At 40.5% G+C, this 20,198-nt stretch overlaps 1 protein-coding gene across 1 annotated transcript in view; it reads left to right on the top strand.

Annotated features, from left to right (window-relative positions):
* LOC126161614 (ATP-dependent RNA helicase DDX54) overlaps positions 1–17,927 on the top strand; it is a 124,555-nt gene extending 106,628 nt beyond the window's left edge. Inside the window, exons 13-14 of the mRNA XM_049917569.1 lie at positions 17,387–17,546; positions 17,651–17,927. Of these exons, the coding sequence (XP_049773526.1) occupies positions 17,387–17,546; positions 17,651–17,817 (327 nt within the window). The 3' untranslated portion in view covers positions 17,818–17,927. The remainder of the gene's footprint in view (positions 1–17,386; positions 17,547–17,650) is intronic.
* Positions 17,928–20,198: the final 2,271 nt, after the last annotated feature.

Consider the following 20,198-nt stretch of genomic DNA (forward strand, 5'->3'; position numbering starts at 1 on the left):
GTGACACAGTACATGGGTTGGAACAACACTATATTGTTGCATGTTTTAATTTTGCAGATGTGCAAAAATGTGCACTAATGAGCAGATTGCCTTAGTTATTTATTTTTGCAGCAAAGGCTTGATCTTTCATTCTCTGCTTCATTAGTATTTATGTACAGAGATATTTGCATAGGTGTGCAAAACTTTTTTTGAGCATTTTATATTAAGGTACGAGGTGTGTTCAGAGATATTGAACGTTCTTCTTTCCTGTATATACAAATGAAGTGCTAGACACTATTTGGTTTAGATGAGGTGGGGACATTCTTGCACTCTTGTGAATTTGGCTTTTGGCTTTCTGTTGGCACAGAAACAATCGGTGACTGGCAGCTAGCCAATGAGTAAGGACGTGTAGTGACTGGTAGTTAGCCAGTGAGTGAAGGCATTAGTGAGTGCTTGTCAGATTCCAGTAGGGTATAAAATCATGGAACAAATTGAACAGCAATGATACTGCAACAGATTTTTGCAAAAGCTCAGCAATACCCAGCTGGAAACTATGCACAAGATTCAGCTGGCTTTTGGGAACAATCCATGAGGAACTTGTGAATAAATTAGGTGTACAACTTATTCAAAGATGATAGCACGTCATTGGACAGTGAACTGCAATCAGTCGGACTCTCAGCAAGCCAAAATAGTAATGTCATTGAGCAGGTGCAGACTTTAGCAATAAAAGACTGACGTATCACTGTACAAGAACTTGCAAACAAGGTAGGTATTATTGTTGGATTGGTACATTCAGTTTTGACCAACAACAAACAGATATTTCATTCAGAACCAACAAAGAATCCTTTGTAGATAGATACCAATAAGGAGGAAAGATGATTTATCACTCAAAATTGTCGTGGAGGATCACAAATTGTATGTAGATTTGTTATGTTGAGCTTACTATTACCTTTATATGTCTGGTCACTCAGCTTCTATGAGCACAATCCCATTTGACGTCTTCCTACACAAAGATCAGAGATAACGTATTAGAACAAGCCAACATTGTGGTATAATGTGGCAACTCCTCTTTAGGAGATGGACATAGACATAGAAAACAGAAGGAGTACATACACAGAGAGAGGGGCAGAAGAAGGTGGAGAGAGGGTGAGGAGAAGGTGGACGGAGGAGGAGGAAGAGGAGATGGACAAAGAAAGGGGGGTGATGGATAGAGATGGGGGAGAGGAGGAGACAAGGAGCGAAGGAGGCAGTGGTGTTGTGAGAGAAACATAGGGACACACTGGCAGTGGAACATAGTTGACAGTGACAGTATAGTGCTAAGAAGAGAGTCAAGGAGACAATGCCAGAGAGTGCGTGGAATAAAGAGAAAGAGCAGGTGGAAGTGGGTGAGAGTGTATATCCAATTATCATGCATGTTAGAAACATGTGCTTTCTATTTTCTTTCTTTTTGATTTAAGCAAACTGAGCCACAGCAAAGTGTGGCTGTGTGAGCTAGTTTCACATATTTTTTAGTTACTCTTCACTATTTTACATTAGGTGTCAGAAAGGCACAGCTTGTCAAATTATTACTCATGGAAATTTTCTGTCAGTTATTTCTCAACAATTAAAAGTAATGATACCATCTAACTAGTATCATACCTTCTTTGAACCCTTTTTGTTCTTGTGTATCAGAGCAACTACCCTGCTGTGGAGATATATATGATGATTGCTCAATTTAATACACTGTATCCATTCACATTTCATTACAACAGACATCAATTAGGTTATTAACATAACCTGTATCCTGTGGTCTGGTTCTCAGTGGCCCACCTTTCCTTTATAATGGCCTATCCTTGTCGCCTTACTGAGAACCTCAATTCCACCAAGATGGGAAAGGTGCAGTATCAAGGGCAGGTATAAACTTGTAATTGGCTTATTCTATTGACCACCAGACTCACCTTCAGATACAACTGAAATCTACCTCAAATCTAAATTCGCTGGTTCATAAGTTCCTCAATCATACTGTCATCATTGATTATCCAGTGGTCAGAAAGGAAAAATGCAATTTTGTGAGTGGTGGGCGTGACAGGATGTCCAGTGAAACTTTTCTAAATGCGTTCTCTGTTAGCTACCAAGAACAGATTGTTCAGAACTGCTCTCATTATGGAAATACAGGATTATTCTAAATGATGGACCTATTTTCAAAAATTCATATGTATTCAAGTACAAATCCAAAATGAACAAGCTTTATACCAATGAAAAGAGGAAGTTTCAAAGTTTTTGGCGGGCGGCAGTGAGCAGGTGGTGATGGTCTCAGAAGCGGCCAGCATTCAATCACCAACTTGCAAAACCATTAGCTATTGGTTTAGGCAATTTAAACAGACTGGGAATGTGTGCAAAGGAAAAAGCACAGGCCGACCGCGTGTGTCAGAGTATGATGTTCAATGGATTCAAGAAAGTTTTGTGCACAGTCCCAGCAAGTCTACCAATAGAGCCAATCACGAACTTGAAATACTCCAACCAACTGTATGGAGAGTTCTGAGACGGCATTTGCTGTACAGGCTCTACCGATTACAGCTTGTGGAGGCTCTCAACTCCAGTGGCAAAGAGAAGCATCTCGCATTTTTTGGTTATGTGGTAGCAAAGATGGAGGATGACGCATTTCTACAGCGTGTAACTTTCAGCGATGAAGCAATGTTCCGCCTTAGTGGAAAAGTTGATAGACGCAATGTTTGCTTATGGGGTCTGAAAAATCCACATTCACCATTGCAACACGAAAGAGACTCACTGTAGATCAACGTGTTCTGCACCGTATCCCGTACAAAGGTTTATGGACCATTTTTCTTTGCAGAAAGAACTGTAATGGGAATCGTGTACCTGGACATGTTGGAACAGTGGCTGTTCGCTCAAGTTATGGAAGATTCCCAGGACTTTTATTTTCCAACAGGATGGAGCTCCACCTCATTGGCACCATGATGTTCGAGGCCTTCTGAATGACCCTTCTTCAGTGCTGGGTTGGTTGCAGTGGACTTAAGGACTTGGCTCTGGATTTCTGGCCACTGAGATCTCCTGATCTCACACCCTGCAACTATTTCTTGTTGGGTTATGTGAAGGAAGCTGTTTACATCCCGCCTGTACAAACCATCTGAACAATCTGCGGAACCGGATGACTGCTGCCATACACTCAGTAACAGCAGATACACTTTCGCATTTGTGGGACGAGTTTGGCTACTGCATCGATGTTTGTCGTGCAGCCAACGATGGCCACATTGAAAATTTGTGACACGTATCACATTTTTAATTATTCAATAATTATTATAAATTAATTAATTACAAATTATTAAATTTATTAAATTGAAATCAAACATTATGGGAAAAAAATTTGGAACTTCCTCATTTCATTGGTACAAAGCTTGTTCATTGTGGATTTGTGTGTGAATAAATACGAAGTTTTGAAAATGTGTCCAGCATTTAGAATAACTCTGTATCTTGGATCTAATAATGCGTAATGTTTCTGAGCATGTTCACTTCGAAACTGGTGTCAGTGACCATGAGGCAATTGTAACAAAAATGATTGCCAAAGTACAAAGGGCTATTAAAACAAGTAGAAGGATTTATTAAATGTTCAGCAAACTAGATAACGGGCCAGTAGTGTGATATCTCATTAAGGAACTCGAAACATTTAGCTCTTGAGAGAAGCATGTAGAAGAACTGTGGCTCACACTTAGAACAACAGTTGGCCATAGAGTGGCTATATACATACTTAATACAACAGTTTGTGATAAGAGAGATCTTCCATGGTATATAATCACTGTAAAGGAACTTCTAAAGGAACAGTTATTACTGCATAATAAGTGTAAAACGAAGCATAGTGCTATAGATAGGGAATTGACGGTAGCAAAATGAAACAAAGCAAAGAAAAGAAAAGCAGGAATGCTGAACTCTGTTTCCAGATGTTTCTTTACAAATAAAAATCCAGGGTTATTACTTTTATTTAATAGTTGCATCACTGCAAAGATGAGTGATATGGATATTAGTATCAGTGATGTTGAGAAACAGGTGCAATTTCTAAAATTGAACAAATCTCCAGGGCCCACTGGAACCCCTAGTAGATTGTATACTGAATTTGTGACGGGGTAGCAGAAGATATCTGCAAAACAGTGTCCATTATGCTTGACATACATTTCTTGTAGAACCTTAGAATGTATTCTGAGCTTAAATATAATGAGGTATCTCAAACAAACTGTCCTCCTCCATGCCAGCCAGCATGGATTCCAAAACCCAACTTGCACTTTTCTCACATGATAACCAGAAAGCTTGGGTCAAGGCAGTCAGAAAGATGCAGTATTTCTCAATTTCTGAAAAGCATTTGACTCAGTAGCACACTTGTGCTTATTTTCAAAAGTACGATCACAGGGGTTACCAAGCAAAATTTGTGACTGAATTGAGGATTTCTTGGTAGGGGAGACACAATATGTTACCTTGGATGGAGAGTCATTGACTGATGTATATGTAACTTCAGTCGTGCAACAGGTAAGTGTGTTGGCACCATTGCTGCTCCTGTTGCATGCTAATGGTCTTGCAGACAATATTAATAGTAATTTCTGACTTTCCATGGGTGTTGCAGTTATATTTGATGAAAATAGCTGCAAAAATATGCAGGTGGATCTTGATAAGATTTAAAAGTGGTGGTAAGATTGAGACTTGCTTGAAATGTTCAGAAATTGTAAATTGTAAATATTACATCCTATTGCTACAGTATCAGTTAGTCACAACTGGAACAAATCAGCACATACAAATACATGGATGTAACACTTTGTAGAAATATGAAATGAACACATAGGATCAGTCATAGGTAAAACAGCTGACAGTCCTCAGTTCGCTGGTGGAATACTAGGAAAATGTAATCAGTTTGCAAAGGAAATTGCTTACAAAATACTTGTGTGACCATCGTAGAATATTACTCAAGTATGTGGGATCCATACTATGCAGGACTAATGGGGGATATTGAATGTGTAGAGAATGGCAGAAGGAATGGTCACAGGCTCGTTTCACTCAAGGGACTGTATCGGAGAGATGCTGAAGAAATTTCACTCGCAAACTACTGAACATTGTATATATCCTGAGGAATTCTATTTATAAAGTTTTAAGAGTGGCTTTATATGATGAATCTAGGAATATACAAAAATTATGTATGTATCATAAGGACAACGTTAGATTAATTACAGCTGTCACTGAGTGAGGTGGTGCAGTCGTTATCACACTGGACTTGCATTCAGGAGGATGGTGGTTCAAACCTGTGTCCAGCTGTCCTGATTTAGGTGTTCTGTGATTCCCTAAATCACTTTAGGCAAGTACTGAGATGATTCCTTGGAAAGGGCATGGCTGACTTCCTTCTCCACCCTTCCCTAACCTGATGGGATTGATGGCATAACTGTTTGGTCTCTCCCCCAAATCAACCAACTAACCAACCAGTCAACCAGAGGCAGCCAAACATTCATTCTTCTCATGCCCCATGTGTGAATGGAATGGAAAAAAGTCCTAATAACTTGTACAGTGGGAAGTATCCCCTGCCATGCACTTCACAGTTGTTTGTAGAATACACATTTAGATGTAGACTGAACTATTAGTTCTGAAAGATAGGTAATGTGTCACTTTATGTGTCTATCGGCACTACGACTCGTCACCTCCTGAAAGTAAGTACCAGCTAGAAATTCTTTCTCAAGTTTCTTAGTTTTCATGATTGAATTTACCTTTGATACAAAATACACTCTTGGAATTTTAACAGTAATCCTCGTTTTTAACGTCTGCCATTGGAGCTTGATGACCATTTTAACGCTCCCGCAGTCAACAAACATGTAACAAAATGCAACACTCTTTTTTGGATATTGTCTCTCCCCTCTGATAGCCAGCTCTACTTGGTAAGTGCACCAGACCAATGGGCAATACTTTATAAGTGGCCAAAAAAGTCATTTGTAAGCTGCTTATTTTGTGTGTGAGATACATTTCCATAGTATTCTTCTGTTGGAACTCCACCTATTATTTACTTTTTCTGCAACCAGTTTTTTATTGACATCTTGAGGTGTTGGGTATTATGCCAGGTATCAAAGTTGTTGTTGCACGATATTTTGACAGTGTGACTCATTATCAGGTGCTACCTGAGATTGCTTGTTGAGTGAAATGGATCCAGTAGTTACACATATGGCCATTGTTGGTCCTGGATGTTCCATCTGCCATCCACTCCTGCTAGTGGCATCCTTAGGCATTCCCATTTTAGTCTGGTGAATGAGGCTGAGCTCTGGTGTTATGTCTTCAGAACAGTGCGCCAGCCTGTGCACTAGCATTCCATTTTCGGTCCAGTGTGGTTCTAGATATTCCCATTGCAATCCACTCTCACTAAAAGTGTCCTGCGATGTTCCATCTTTGGTTTGGTGCAATTGGTGCTCTGTCTGGGGGTTCGTTCTCCATGTCCACACCCACAGTTTTCTTTTTGTGGAGTTCTGCTGCTGCTGCTGCTGCTGCTGCTGCTCCCCTTGTCTAGTTGCCTAGCCACTGTATGACATGCCCCATTGGCAGGGTATATTATAAATTCCTGATTTTCATAGTCCCAAGTCATCTTTTACATTTCCTAGTAGTCCACCTATTCTGATAGGTGGACAGAACATGCACATTATATTATGCTTCCTGAGAATCCTGCTGATATTGGCAGAAATAGATACCACATGGGACAAGTCTTTGCCCCATCTTGCTCTTCTTTATCGTGTGTCAGAGTGGCTGGTTGAAGGATCTTCTGAATATGTGAGGCTGTGTATCCATTTTTGTGAACACTGATCATAGATGCTCTATTTCTACTATCAAGCTATGTGCATCTGAGAAGTTGTGTGCCCTGTATACCAATGTTTTAGAACTCCATGCTTCTACAGTGCATGGTGACAGCTGGTGGCTTGCAGGTATAAATCAGTGTGTGTAGGTTTGCAGTACACACTGTGGTCAAATTACCCACCTGCTCTCACTTTGGCTAGAATATCCAGAAATGGTAGCTGCCCACCTTTCCCAGTTCAATGGTGAACTTAATATTTGAGTGGCATTAGTCAAGGTGTTCAAGAAACTCATTGAGTCTATCCCTACCAAGAGGCCAGATCAAAAAGGTATCATCCTCATACCTGAAAAAGCATGTGGGTTTATATCTAGCAGTCTCAAATGCTTCCTCTTTTAATCTCTCCATAACATATTGGTGACTACTGCCCATGGCTACACCTTCTATCTGCTCGTAATATTGGCTCCCATACAGAAAATAAGTTGAGGCCAATATGTGCACAAACAGGTCCAACAGACCATCATCAGAATTCTCCTCAGTTACTTCCAATGAGTCTTCCAGTGAACAAGGATACCACATCAAAACTTAACGTCATCTACTTCATGACAATCAATGGTGATGTTAATTTTCTTGCTGTTCTCATTTTTGCTACTTCTTATTACTTTTGTCTTTCTTCGATTTTCTCTCAGTCCATATTCTGTACTCATTAGGCTGTTCATTCTATTCAGCAGACCATGTAATTCTTCTTCACTTATACTCAGGATAGCAATACTATCAGTGAATCATATCATTGATATACTTTCACCTCGAATCTTAATTCCACTCCTGAACCTTTCTTTTATTTCCATCATTGCTGCTTCAATGTATAGATTGAATAGTATGGGTAAAAGACTACATCCTTGTCTTACACAGTTTTTAATGTGAGCACTTTGTTTTTGGTCATCCACTCTTATTGTTCCCTCTTGGCTCTGGTACATATTGTATATTACCCACTTCTCCGTACACCTTACCCCTATTTTTCTCATGATTTCAAACATCTCGCACCATTTTACATTGTCAAACCCTTTTTCCAGGTCAACAAATCCTAAGAAAGTGTCTTGATTTTTCTTTAGTCTTGCTTCCATTATCAACAGCAAGCTCAGAATTGCCTCTCTGGTGCCCTTACCTTCCCTAAAGCCAAACTGATTGTCATGTAACACATCCTCAATTTTCTTTTCCATTCTTCTGCATATTATTTTGCTCAGGAACTTGGGTACATGAGCTATTATGCTGATTGTGCAGTAATTCTCACATTTGTTAGCTCTTGCAGTCTTTGATATTGCGTGGAAGATATTTCTCTGAAACTCAGATGGCATGTTGCCAGACTCGTACATTTTACATACCAGCGTGAATAGTCATTTTGTTGCAACTTCCCACAATGGTTTTAGAAATTCTGATGAAATGTTATCTATCCCTTCTGACTTAATAGATGTTAATTCCTCCAAAGCTCTCTTAAATTCTGATTCTAATACTGGATCCGCTATCTCTTCTAAATCCACTCCTGTCTCTTCTGTATTCCTGCCTTCCCCTGAACATTTTTGTACTTTCTTCTTTCATTGATCAACGGAAGTATTTCTTCTGTTACCCATGGTTTCTTCACAGTTACTTTCCTTGTACCTTGGTTTTTCTTTCTAACTTCTGTGATTACCCATTTTAGAAATGTCCATTCCTCTTCCAACTGTACTGCCTACTGAGCTATTCCTTATTGATTTATCTACAGCTTTAGAGAACTTCAGACATGTCTCATCATTCCTTGGTACTTCCGTATCCCACTTCTTTGCATATTGATTCTTCCTGACTAATCTCTTAAACTTCAACCTACTCTTCATCACTACTAAATTGTGATCTGAGTCTATACCTGCTTCTGGGTAAGCCGTACAAACCAGTATCTGATTTTGGAATCTCTGTCTGACCCTGGTGCAATCTAACTGAAATCTTCCCGTATCATCAGGCCTTTTCCAAGTGTACCACCACCTCTTGTGATTCTGGAACATAGTATTCGCTATTACTAGCTAAAATTTATTACAGGACTCAATTAAGCTTTCCATTCCCTCATTCCTGTCCCAAGCCCATACTCTTCTGTAACCTTTTCTTCTTCTCCTTCGCCTTCAACTGCATTCCAGTCCCCCATGGCTTTAGACTTTCATCTCTCTTTGTGTATTGTAATACTCTTCAATGTTCTCATATACTTTCTCTATCTCATCAGGTTGCGATGTCGGCATGTATACCTGACCCATCATTGTCAGTGTTGGTTTTCTGTCATTTCTGATAAGAATAGACCTATCAGTGACTTGTTCACAGTAACGCACTCTCTGCCCTGTCTTCCTATTCATAATGAATCCTACTCTCATTTACCATTTTCTACTGCTGTTGATATTATTCTATACTCATCTGACCAGAAATCCTTGCCGTCTTTCCATTCCACTTCACTTACCCCTACTATAACTAGATTGAGCCTTTGCATTCCCATTTTCAGATTTTGTAGCCTCCCTATCATGCTCAAGCTTCTGGCATTCCACCCTCTGACTCATAGAATGTTATCTTTAAATTAATTATTCAGTCTTTTTCTCATGGTAACCTCCCACTTGGCAGTCCCCTCCCAGAAATCTAAATGGGGGACTATTGTAAAATCTTTTGCCAATGGAGAAATCATTATGACACTTTTTCGTTACAGGCCACATGTCCTGTTGATACACAATATGGGTCCTTAATGCAGTGGTTTCCATTGACTTTTGCAGCCTTATGCAGTTGATCATTGCTGATTCTTCTGCCTTTAGGGGCAGTTTCCCACCCAAAGGACAAGAGTGTGCCCTGAACCTCTATCTGATCCTCTGCCCTCTTTGATAAGGCCGTTGGCAGAATGAGGGTGAAGAGCTGCATACTAATCTGGCACGGCATGAAGTCTGTTTCATTCGCCACATGCAGAAGGCACCCAAGGAGAACAGAGTGAACATTGGAGCTTTTATCCTAGCCTTCGACAGCAGCATTTTGCCTGAGAAGGTCAAGGCCTTGGTTTATAGGAGTGATGTCGGGCCTTATTTTCCTCTTCTGATGATAATGTTTTTGGTGCTAAAGGCTTGGGCATGTGTCCTCCTGCTGTTCTAATGAGGATATCGGTAGGGTATGTGGACGAGTGTCCCATGAGGGCAGCCCTTGTGACCAGCCCCCTCAATGTGTCAAATGTCTGGAACTGCACCCTCCTCATTCACCGCAGTTCACAGTATTCAAGAGGGAGAAGTAAATTCAAGAATATAAGATGCTTGACCGCCAGTCTTATCAAGATGCGAAAAAAAGATTGAAAGACTTCATCTGAATGATATGGTGTCAAATTTTGTGACTGTTGTGCCACCGTCCATACATCACACGATGACAAGGCCTCGCTCGATGCCTTGTGCCCCTGGTTGTATCCCAGGGCCTGCCGTACAGTTGGGGGAGGGAATGTCAGCTCCCTTGCCTCCTACATCTATAGCACCGGTGGTTTCCACAGCATAGGTGCAGCCAGAGATAGCTAGTCTCCTCTGGCCTTAGGGATAAGGACACCTGTCAAGATGCCCCCCTCTCAAGACAAGGACCAGCAGCCACAGGCTGTGGGCCGAAGAAAACTACTGTCCTCTTTGCTCCCAGTAGATAAAGTGGGAGAAATCTTCACAGAAATCAAAGTCTCACAAGGATAAGAAGGATAAGCAGGAAGATAAACAACTTTCTGAGGCTTTGGATGATCTGCTTCCCATCCCTGTAGTGGTCGAGCCTACGCACACTTGTGACAGATCACAGAATCAGGTGGATTATGACCTGGTAGCGAAGTAATGACACCCATGTTTACCATTTGCCACTTTCTTACACCTGACTCCATCGCTTCTTGAATGGAACTGTATTGGCTTCCTTCGCCATCTGCCCAAACTCTGTCATGGCTATGTACTCCATAATTGGCATAGTACTTCAGGAAACAACAACACACCTCCCTGCTCTGAAAAACTACAATCCCTACTGTCCCAATCATGTTAATGTCGAGAGAGCGTGCGGTAGGGTTTGTACTCTCATATGCTCTGATACTTCCAGGGAGCAGTTGCCCCACTCACTACACTAGAGGCTGTGCCCATTGGTGTCTACGTGTTAGTTTGGATGACAATAGGTAATGTTCATCGACACCCAGACAGACCTTTCCAATATCATGAGATGTTAAGAGTTAGTGGCACAGCTACCTCCCCTCTTACTCTTATTGAGAGACTTCAATGCCCATAATCCTCTGTGTGGTGATGATACTATGTCTCGAACACCTTTCGGAATTGTATGTCTGCCTACTAAACACTGGAGCTCCAACACATTTCAGTGCAGCCCTCAGAACATACTCAACTATTGATCTTACAGTTTACAGCCCGCGTATCTTACCCCTGATTCAGTTGCGTGTCCATGGCAATATTTGTGACGACTACTATTTTCCTATCGTTCTCTCCCTCTCCACTCACAGACATCTGGAACAGGCTCCACTTTGGTCGCCACAGAAAGCTGACTGGCAGGCTTTCTCATCTACTGACACTTTTGCAGCCAGTCTTGAGACTGATATCAATGAAGCAGTGTGGGATACTACTGATACTATTATTGATGCTGCAGCAGTAGTGATACTGTACTCCTCTGGCTCATCCTGACGATCGCTGGTTCCATGGTGGTCTGAAGATATAACCACAGCTATCAGGGAATACCACAGGGTGCTTTAACAGCACAAGCACCAACCCTCTATTAATAATTTAATAGTATTCAAGAGACTCCTGGCGAAACAGTGGTTTTTAATAAAGAAAAGGAAGCAGGCATGTTGGGAGCAATATGTATCATTTATGTGATCCTGCACCCCATCGTCCCAAGTATGGACTACACTCCACAGCATTTGTGGCCATCCACCACCCACAGCGATTCCTGGCATCCTTTTCAAAGGTAAAATTTGCATTGATTCCTTGGTACTTACTGTGGTACACTTTGCTCAAGTGTTAGCATGCAGTAATTACCGTCCTCATTTCCTGACCTGGAAACACCTTATTGAGTGCTGCCCATTATCCTGCCATACACATGGCTTTCTGTCATACAACATCCCTTTTTGTGAATCAGCACTTTGCAGTGAGTCGAGATACAGCCCCTGGACTCATCAAAATCCACAACCAAATTCTCAAACATCTTTGTGCTGACAGCATGCAAAGTATCCTCGGGCTTTTTAATCATATTTGGTGGGAAGGAGAATTCCCCTCCCATTGGCAGGAAGGTATAATAATAATAATAATAATAATAATAATAATAATAATAATAATAATATATAAATATTATTATTATCTTTACTTTTTTTTTCTCAGACTTAAGTCTGGTTAAAAATGGAACGTGACGCGGACCTCGGTCAAGCGTGACTTCCTTGTAACTGTATGGTATATGTTATATTGCATTTAGGAACTTTCGGGTAATTGAACAAGTATCAATAATTACAGATTTTTGTAATTGTATATATATGTTTGGATGTAGCTGTATTGCATTGATGTACTGGTGAATATTGTGAGGTATGACTCCTGTAGTTGATAGTATAATTGGGATAATGTCGACTTTATCCTGATGCCACATGTCCTTGACTTCCTCAGCCAGTTGGATGTATTTTTCAATTTTTTCCCCTGTTTTCTTCTGTATATTTGTTGTGTTGGGTATGGATATTTCAATTAGTTGTGTTAATTTCTTCTTTTTATTGGTGAGTATGATGTCAGGTTTGTTATGTGGTGTTGTTTTATCTGTTATAATCGTTCTGTTCCAGTATAATTTGTATTCATCATTCTCCAGTACATTTTGTGGTGTGTACTTGTATGTGGGAACGTGTTGTTTTATTAGTTTATGTTTTATGGCAAGTTGTTGATGTATTATTTTTGCTACATTGTCATGTCTTCTGGGGTATTCTGTATTTGCTAGTATTGTACATCCGCTTGTGATGTGATCTACTGTTTCTATTTGTTGTTTGCAAAGTCTGCATTTATCAGTTGTGGTGTTGGGATCTTTAATAATATGCTTGCTGTAATATCTGGTGTTTATTGTTTGATCCTGTATTGCGATCATGAATCCTTCCGTCTCACTGTATATATTGCCTTTCCTTAGCCATGTGTTGGATGCGTCTTGATCGATGTGTGGCTGTGTCAGATGATACGGGTGCTTGCCGTGTAGTGTTTTCTTTTTCCAATTTACTTTCTTTGTATCTGTTGATATTATGTGATCTAAAGGGTTGTAGAAGTGGTTATGAAATTGCAATGGTGTAGCTGATGTATTTATATGAGTGATTGCTTTGTGTATTTTGCTAGTTTCTGCTCGTTCTAGAAAGAATTTTCTTAAATTGTCTACCTGTCCATAATGTAGGTTTTTTATATCTATAAATCCCCTTCCACCTTCCTTTCTGCTTAATGTGAATCTTTCTGTTGCTGAATGTATGTGATGTATTCTATATTTGTGGCATTGTGATCGTGTAAGTGTATTGAGTGCTTCTAGGTCTGTGTCACTCCATTTCACTACTCCAAATGAGTAGGTCAATACTGGTATAGCATAAGTATTTATAGCTTTTGTCTTGTTTCTTGCTGTCAATTCTGTTTTCAGTATTTTTGTTAGTCTTTGTCTATATTTTTCTTTTAGTTCTTCTTTAATATTTGTATTATCTATTCCTATTTTTTGTCTGTATCCTAGGTATTTATAGGCATCTGTTTTTTCCATCGCTTCTATGCAGTCGCTGTGGTTATCCAATATGTAATCTTCTTGTTTAGTGTGTTTGCCCTTGACTATGCTATTTTTCTTACATTTGTCTGTTCCAAAAGCCATATTTATATCATTGCTGAATACTTCTGTTATCTTTAGTAATTGGTTGAGTTGTTGATTTGTTGCTGCCAGTAGTTTTAGATCATCCATGTATAGCAAATGTGTGATTTTGTGTGGGTATGTTCCAGTAATATTGTATCCATAATTTGTATTATTTAGCATGTTGGATAGTGGGTTCAGAGCAAGACAGAACCAGAAAGGACTTAATGAGTCTCCTTGGTATATTCCACGCTTAATCTGTATTGGCTGTGATGTGATGTTATCTGAATTTGTTTGGATATTATTATTATTATTATTATTATTCCTGGTCCCACACATTTTAACTAACTATCGGCCAATGTCTCTAATGAATGGGCTGTGTAAGCTACTCAAATGAATGGTCAACCGACGTCTTTGTTGGTGCTTTGAAGACGGAGGGCATATATCGTGATTCAAAAGTGGCTTTCGGGCTTTCCAGTCCAACACAGATCATCTGGTTCATGTGGAATCTGCAGTACACAGTGCTTTCGCACATTGCAAACATCTGATTGCTGTGTTCTTTGACCTACAGAAGGCATACGACACTGGGTGACATGACACCCTACATACAATGCATGAGTGGGGTTTCCGGTGCAGTTAACTCATTTTTATCCAGAATCCTATCTCCACAACTTTTTCGGGTCTGGATAGGTTCGACTCTGAGCACCCAATATGTACAGGAAACTGGGAGCCTGTCCTAAGTGTAATGCTGTTTGTTGTTGCCATCAATGGTGGTGTAAATGGAGTGGGCCTCACAGTCTTTCCGTCACTGTGTATGGATGATCTGTGCCCGTACTATACCTCTGCATCATTGTGCACCACTGAATGCCAACTTCAGGGGCTCTGTGTGGAAAGTATATGTCTGGGTTCTGAATCACAGCTATCAATTTTCTCCTGCAAAATCACGAGTTGTGCATTTTTGCCAACTCTGGACTCTGCACCCGCACCCAGAAATTTATCTTGGTGACCAGTTACTTGAAGTTGTTGAAACTTTTCGAATTCCTATGTAAACAAACTAACTTGACTGCGACATGTCTGCCGGCTCAAGGCAACTTGCAGGAAGAAGCTAAGCGCGCTCTGTTTTCTTAGTAACTCCACATGAGGTGCAGACCACACTGTTCGTCTGAGGTTTTACAAAGCTCTGATTTTATCCCATTTGGACTATGGATGTTTTGCCTATAGGTCAGCAGCACCGACCGTAATGAACTTGCTGTACACAGTTCACCACACTGGTGTGCGCTTGGCAACAGCAGCCTGTTGACAGCCTCGTGGCAGAAGCTGGTGTCACATTCCTGCGGGTTAGATGACAACAGCTTCTGACAAATTACGCAGTCAGAATCAGTCAGATGCATACTCACCCTTGCCACTTGACTCTGTTCCACAACTAACAGCACAGACTGTTGGTGTGTTGCCCAAAACTGGGTAGACCAACTGGATATGACTCGGTACTCTACTGAAGGGCCTCCAACAGCCTCTTTTATTCTGTGTTCCTAGAGCTCCCCTTGAAACCCTCCCTCTCCACCACCACCACCACCACCACCACAACCACCTGTGGTTTGTGCCCTGTCCTGTGATACAGATGGACCTCTTTTGTGGCCCCAAGAAGGTTGCTGATTCTACCCTTCTCCTCCACAATTCTTCTAATTCAGTACGCATCTACACAGATTGATTCAAAGTCATCAATAGGGTTGGTTACACTTTTGCCCATGCAAGGGGACCCTATAGTTTATTCTGCTATAGTTTATTCTGAAAAACAGTGTACTATTAGCAATTTGAGATACTTGAATAAATTCTAAAGGAAGTGACCAACAATGGATACCGTAACTTTTTTCCTAATAGTGGTGGGTTCTCAGTTTCTCCTGTCCTTTGCTAGTTGAAAGTTTGATATATGAAATTGTTTTGCTTTATAGATTTTAGTTCTACATATTTAGGATGCTTTTTAATGTTTGTGTTGTATTGACACATTCACATGTACATCAGCAGCATCAGCATCAGTGATTGAAATCTTACCAGGGGCACTCATGACCCTAGCTGTGATGCTGCAAAGATAGAGCCTTTTTTGCGGGATAAATTTAATTGCTGCTTGAGATTGCCATGATTAATATTTCAGCAATTATAATTCTACAAGAACCAGTAGGATTTTTCAGTTGGCTCCCTTGAACCTCCATGCACTTGATCTAGTGTTCATGCAATCCTTTGACTCCTGTGATAAGACCTGGTGGCTTCGTGTAAGAGTCAAGAGGACAAATCCAGAGGCCAATGGCTGAATCACAGTGATAAAAGCAATGTTAAATTTGATAAGTCACACAAATGTGTCTGTAAATATAATTCAGTAGAACTACTGCTGCTGTCTTTGGTGGCACATCAATATTCCAAAGATGACTTCTGAGCTTGGGAAACGGGTAGCCAGGATGAGCGAATATGGGGCTGTGGATAAACTGCTAACAGTGTACACTCCAGTAATGGACACAGATGATGTGTTCACTGGAGTGTTCTGTATTTGGATTGCAGTAGGTACCACTTTTCTTCATCTTCATCAGCAGCAGCACCACCACCACCACCTCCTCCTCCTCCTCCTCCTCCTCCTCCTCCTCCTCCTCCTCCATCACCAGCCCCCCACCATGACGATGACTACTACTATTACAAGTACAGCTACCTTTACTACCCCCTCCTTTTCAAGAAATAGTTTGTACAGTTGTTCTGGGAACTGTGTTGTCCTCACAGATCCTGCACATCTATGACCACAGGACTTACAATTTACAGTGTTTCGCAGCAGGCAGGTTTATTATATTCTTCCTATATGATTCGATCATTGGACTTTGTATTCTGTGCCCCCCACTGCCTCTCCACACACACACACACACACACACACACACTGCTGTTGCCTAGTAGGATGAGCAGTGAATAGTGATTCTGGAAGAGTGGATGATACAGGATGGTGAGGGTTGTGGAATGGTAAGAGGGAGAAATGGACAGGTGGAAGCTAGAAAAAGATCGTGCTGAGAGGTACAGTGAAGTCAAGAATGGGGGGAGAAGACCAAGGGAAGTTTGCAGATAGAATGAAGAGACGGGGGAAGGTTCCAAGGAGATAGCTGATATGTTGTAGAAGAGAGAAGAAATGGGGGATGTGAGAAACAGTGCAGATCGGAGGTGTGGAATACTGAGGGAAGAAGAAGGGTCAAGTGGACGGGAAGGGGGGGGGGGGGGGGGGCAACGGCAATTGTGATCTTTGAATAAGGACAGGACGTCTGTTCTCAACAGACAAATCTTACAGTTTGTGAGATGGAACTGCTGGCCAGTTTTTCCCATCATGAGGTGAAAGTGACAACACTACCCACTACCCTAGCTTTTATAGCTATTGGTTCCTTCTTCAGGGAGGAAAGAGGATTGGGGGAGGTTAAAAAATGGAAGGGCAGATCACTTGGACACAATGATGTATTAGGAATCCTAATTAAATCGTACTGATACTTGTTAAAGCTTTAGTAGTAAGATCCATTGTGTAAAAAAAAATTCTGCTCAGATGTAGTTTGCACCTTCTAAATCTCAATTAATATAACAACTTTACTGTGCTATACAATATGATAATCAGTTCTCTATGATATGTAAATTCATCATTTTACACTGGGATTGTCATCCAGCTTTTCATTATAATGATTTAATTCCCTAATACACGTTTTTCACAGGCACTTTCTAGCTAGTTTCACTACCTTTCTCCTTTTTTGTTTTAATCAGGGAACAAAAGCTGGCAAGATACGCACCGAATCTGGAGCCTGGATACCCGCAACTTACAAAAGCAACAGGTACTCGCAGTGGAAAGAGAGAAGCAAAATATCTCAGCAGGATGAACAAGATGATGACACAGATGAAGATTCCAAAAGCAGGCCTACTAAAGGTGTGTGGAATGACACTTGATATGCTTTGTGGACTTATTTATATAAATTGAGTATGTAAATTTACATATGTTTCGTATCACCATGAGCATTCCTTTTTTTCCAGGGCTGAAAGCTGTTCCGAGCACTCACTGGGGTCGTCACAATATGAAGGTACAAGAAAAAATGAGACGATCAGAACTCAAGAAACCTGAACAGATCTTGAAAGCAAGAATGTTGCAAGAGAAAAAGAAAAAGAAATATCGTAAGAAGAAATCTAAGAGGCGTCATTAATATCTTGTATCACATGTATATAAGAGATTTGTTTGCAATCTGTAAAATGGATATTGATTCAGTAAAAGATGTTTACGGTTATTAAAGTTAAAACTGTGTTTTGGTAATCTCTATCCTGGCTCATACAAAACACCTTAGTTATTTAGAAAACAAGTTATTAGGGAAAAGCAATTAAAGTGTTACAAGCATTTGGACACACTTGTTTGGTTTTTTTGTGTCAATGTATACAGCTATTATTACTTAAACAAGACAGTATAGGTTAAAATGCACAAAACCTGAACAATTAGGGTCAGTGTGAGCTAGCAAGCTTGATGGTGGAATAAAAATACCAGAAACTCTGTAAGTCTTTGCAAAGTTATTTTAATCATGACAATTAATAGTCCGTATAGCAACCTGTAGTCTAATCCAATAGAGGACAGGCAGGTCCAGCAATGCACCACGAGAATGGTCTGCCTCCATAGCTGAGTGGTCAGCGCAGTGGAATGCCATGCGAGGGGCCTAGGTTTTGATTCCTGGCTGGATCGGAGATTTTCTCCACTTGTGGACTGGGTGTTGTGTTGCCTTCGTCTTAATTTCATCCCCATTTACATGCAAGTCGCCGAACTAAAAAAAGTTGCACCAGGCGGCCGTGCTCCCTGCAGGTGGGGCTCCCAGCCTAGCCACATGCATCATCATCATCATCATCATCATCATTTCAAGGATGATCACATTGTGAAAGATGTGACAGTGGAGCTATCTGATGGTGCTTAGAAAGGCATTCTGGCCCCTTGTTGGCGGGACAAGGTGAGTAGTTGGAAACACCACCTATCCTGAGGTACTTCTTTGATTCTGTGATGCTGATATCTTTTATGGTGGAATTGATGTTTTTATCTGGGCGACACGCGTCATCCTCGCCCCCTCACCCAGAGTTGGTCAGAACAATGAAAAATGTCTGATATAGTGATCGAGATGATGAACTAGATGCAGGGGAATTGTAGATGGGTGTCTTGCCTAATAGTTTGCCTGGATGTGTAGGCACATGGCAAAAGACCCCCAGGGTATTGTAAAGTTAAAATTTATTTAAAAAAAAAGAAAAAGAAGAAGAAAGAAAGAAACAGCGTCGCCAAAGACATTAATTATGAGTACACAGTAAGGTGCAGACAAATGGGAAAAAAAATCATCATTCATGCTTCTTTACACATGATTTTGTTTCTCACTTTCTTGTATATAGAAATTTCTGTTAAGATGTGCGATTTTGAGTATGGTGAACTAGGAGTGTTTTTTTTATCATATATGTTGCGAAATAAGAGAAGATTTGATAGCAGCATTAAGTATTTTTTATTGAAGTGAAGTGGATTCAAGTAAAGATGATTTTCTTATTTTTGACATGCACTGGTGTCCTTGAAGTCTGCTGCTTGCATCTACAATTGAAATGTAAGAGAGGAAGTGTGATTAGCCAAAAATTGTACAAGCACATTTCCAATAATGCAATTGTAATATATTTTAAATTATTTTTTTTTTTTCATTCATCTATAAACGCAACTGGCGACCTGAAGGCCAGGACTTCACAGCACCTGTTGTGACTAGGGTTTGTTAACTATTGTTATAGTAAGAAATTTCTATGACATTGTTATGAGTCATAAGAACTAATAGTCAGTATTTTCTGTTTACATGAATCAGCAAAATGGCAAAAATTGAGGAGAAAATTTTGGAAAGCAATAAGAATTGGACATAGGTTACATAAAATTTTGCATAGTAAGCTGTTTTGTTCGGCACAGCAATGGTAGGACTGCTGCGCAACTTGTTTGCATGGTTACACTTGGTAGCAGCTCTTTTGATGTAGTTGGAAACCTTTTCCTCATTATTCTCTTCCTTGAATTGGTGGAAAATGTACAGGAACTTTTCAGTGTGATACGTGTTGTCAGTAAAACATAAAGAATTGCGACCAATAGTTTGTGCATCATAGTAGATGTAAAACAGGCTTTGACATCACGTAAATTGCAATTAGCATATGAAATTTGAACTTTTTTTTTTTGTGAAATTTTTATTTTTGCATATTCATACAACATGGCCGAAAAATATATGCCCATTGTTGATAGCAATGGTGAAGGCACAATCAGCCAAGATGGTGTGGCATTGTGCCATTGAACAGTTGAGGTTCGGGCGCCATGCATGGCTACTGCAGAAAGTTTTTGTTATAACGTCAAATTGAACACATATATTTCAGAACGACACAACACATATAAGTCACTGAGCATGTTGACAAAGCAAGACATGTGAATGAGGTAACATTCAAATGAACACTGAGTCCAAGGCTACCAGCCGCTGCCTGGCTGGCCGCTTAGGTGGCGCGGCTGCTGCACGGCTGGCAGACAGCGCCGCATGTAGAGGACGTGCGTGAT

This window comes from Schistocerca cancellata, chromosome 2, assembly GCF_023864275.1.
Source record: "Schistocerca cancellata isolate TAMUIC-IGC-003103 chromosome 2, iqSchCanc2.1, whole genome shotgun sequence".
Taxonomy (NCBI): domain Eukaryota; kingdom Metazoa; phylum Arthropoda; class Insecta; order Orthoptera; family Acrididae; genus Schistocerca; species Schistocerca cancellata.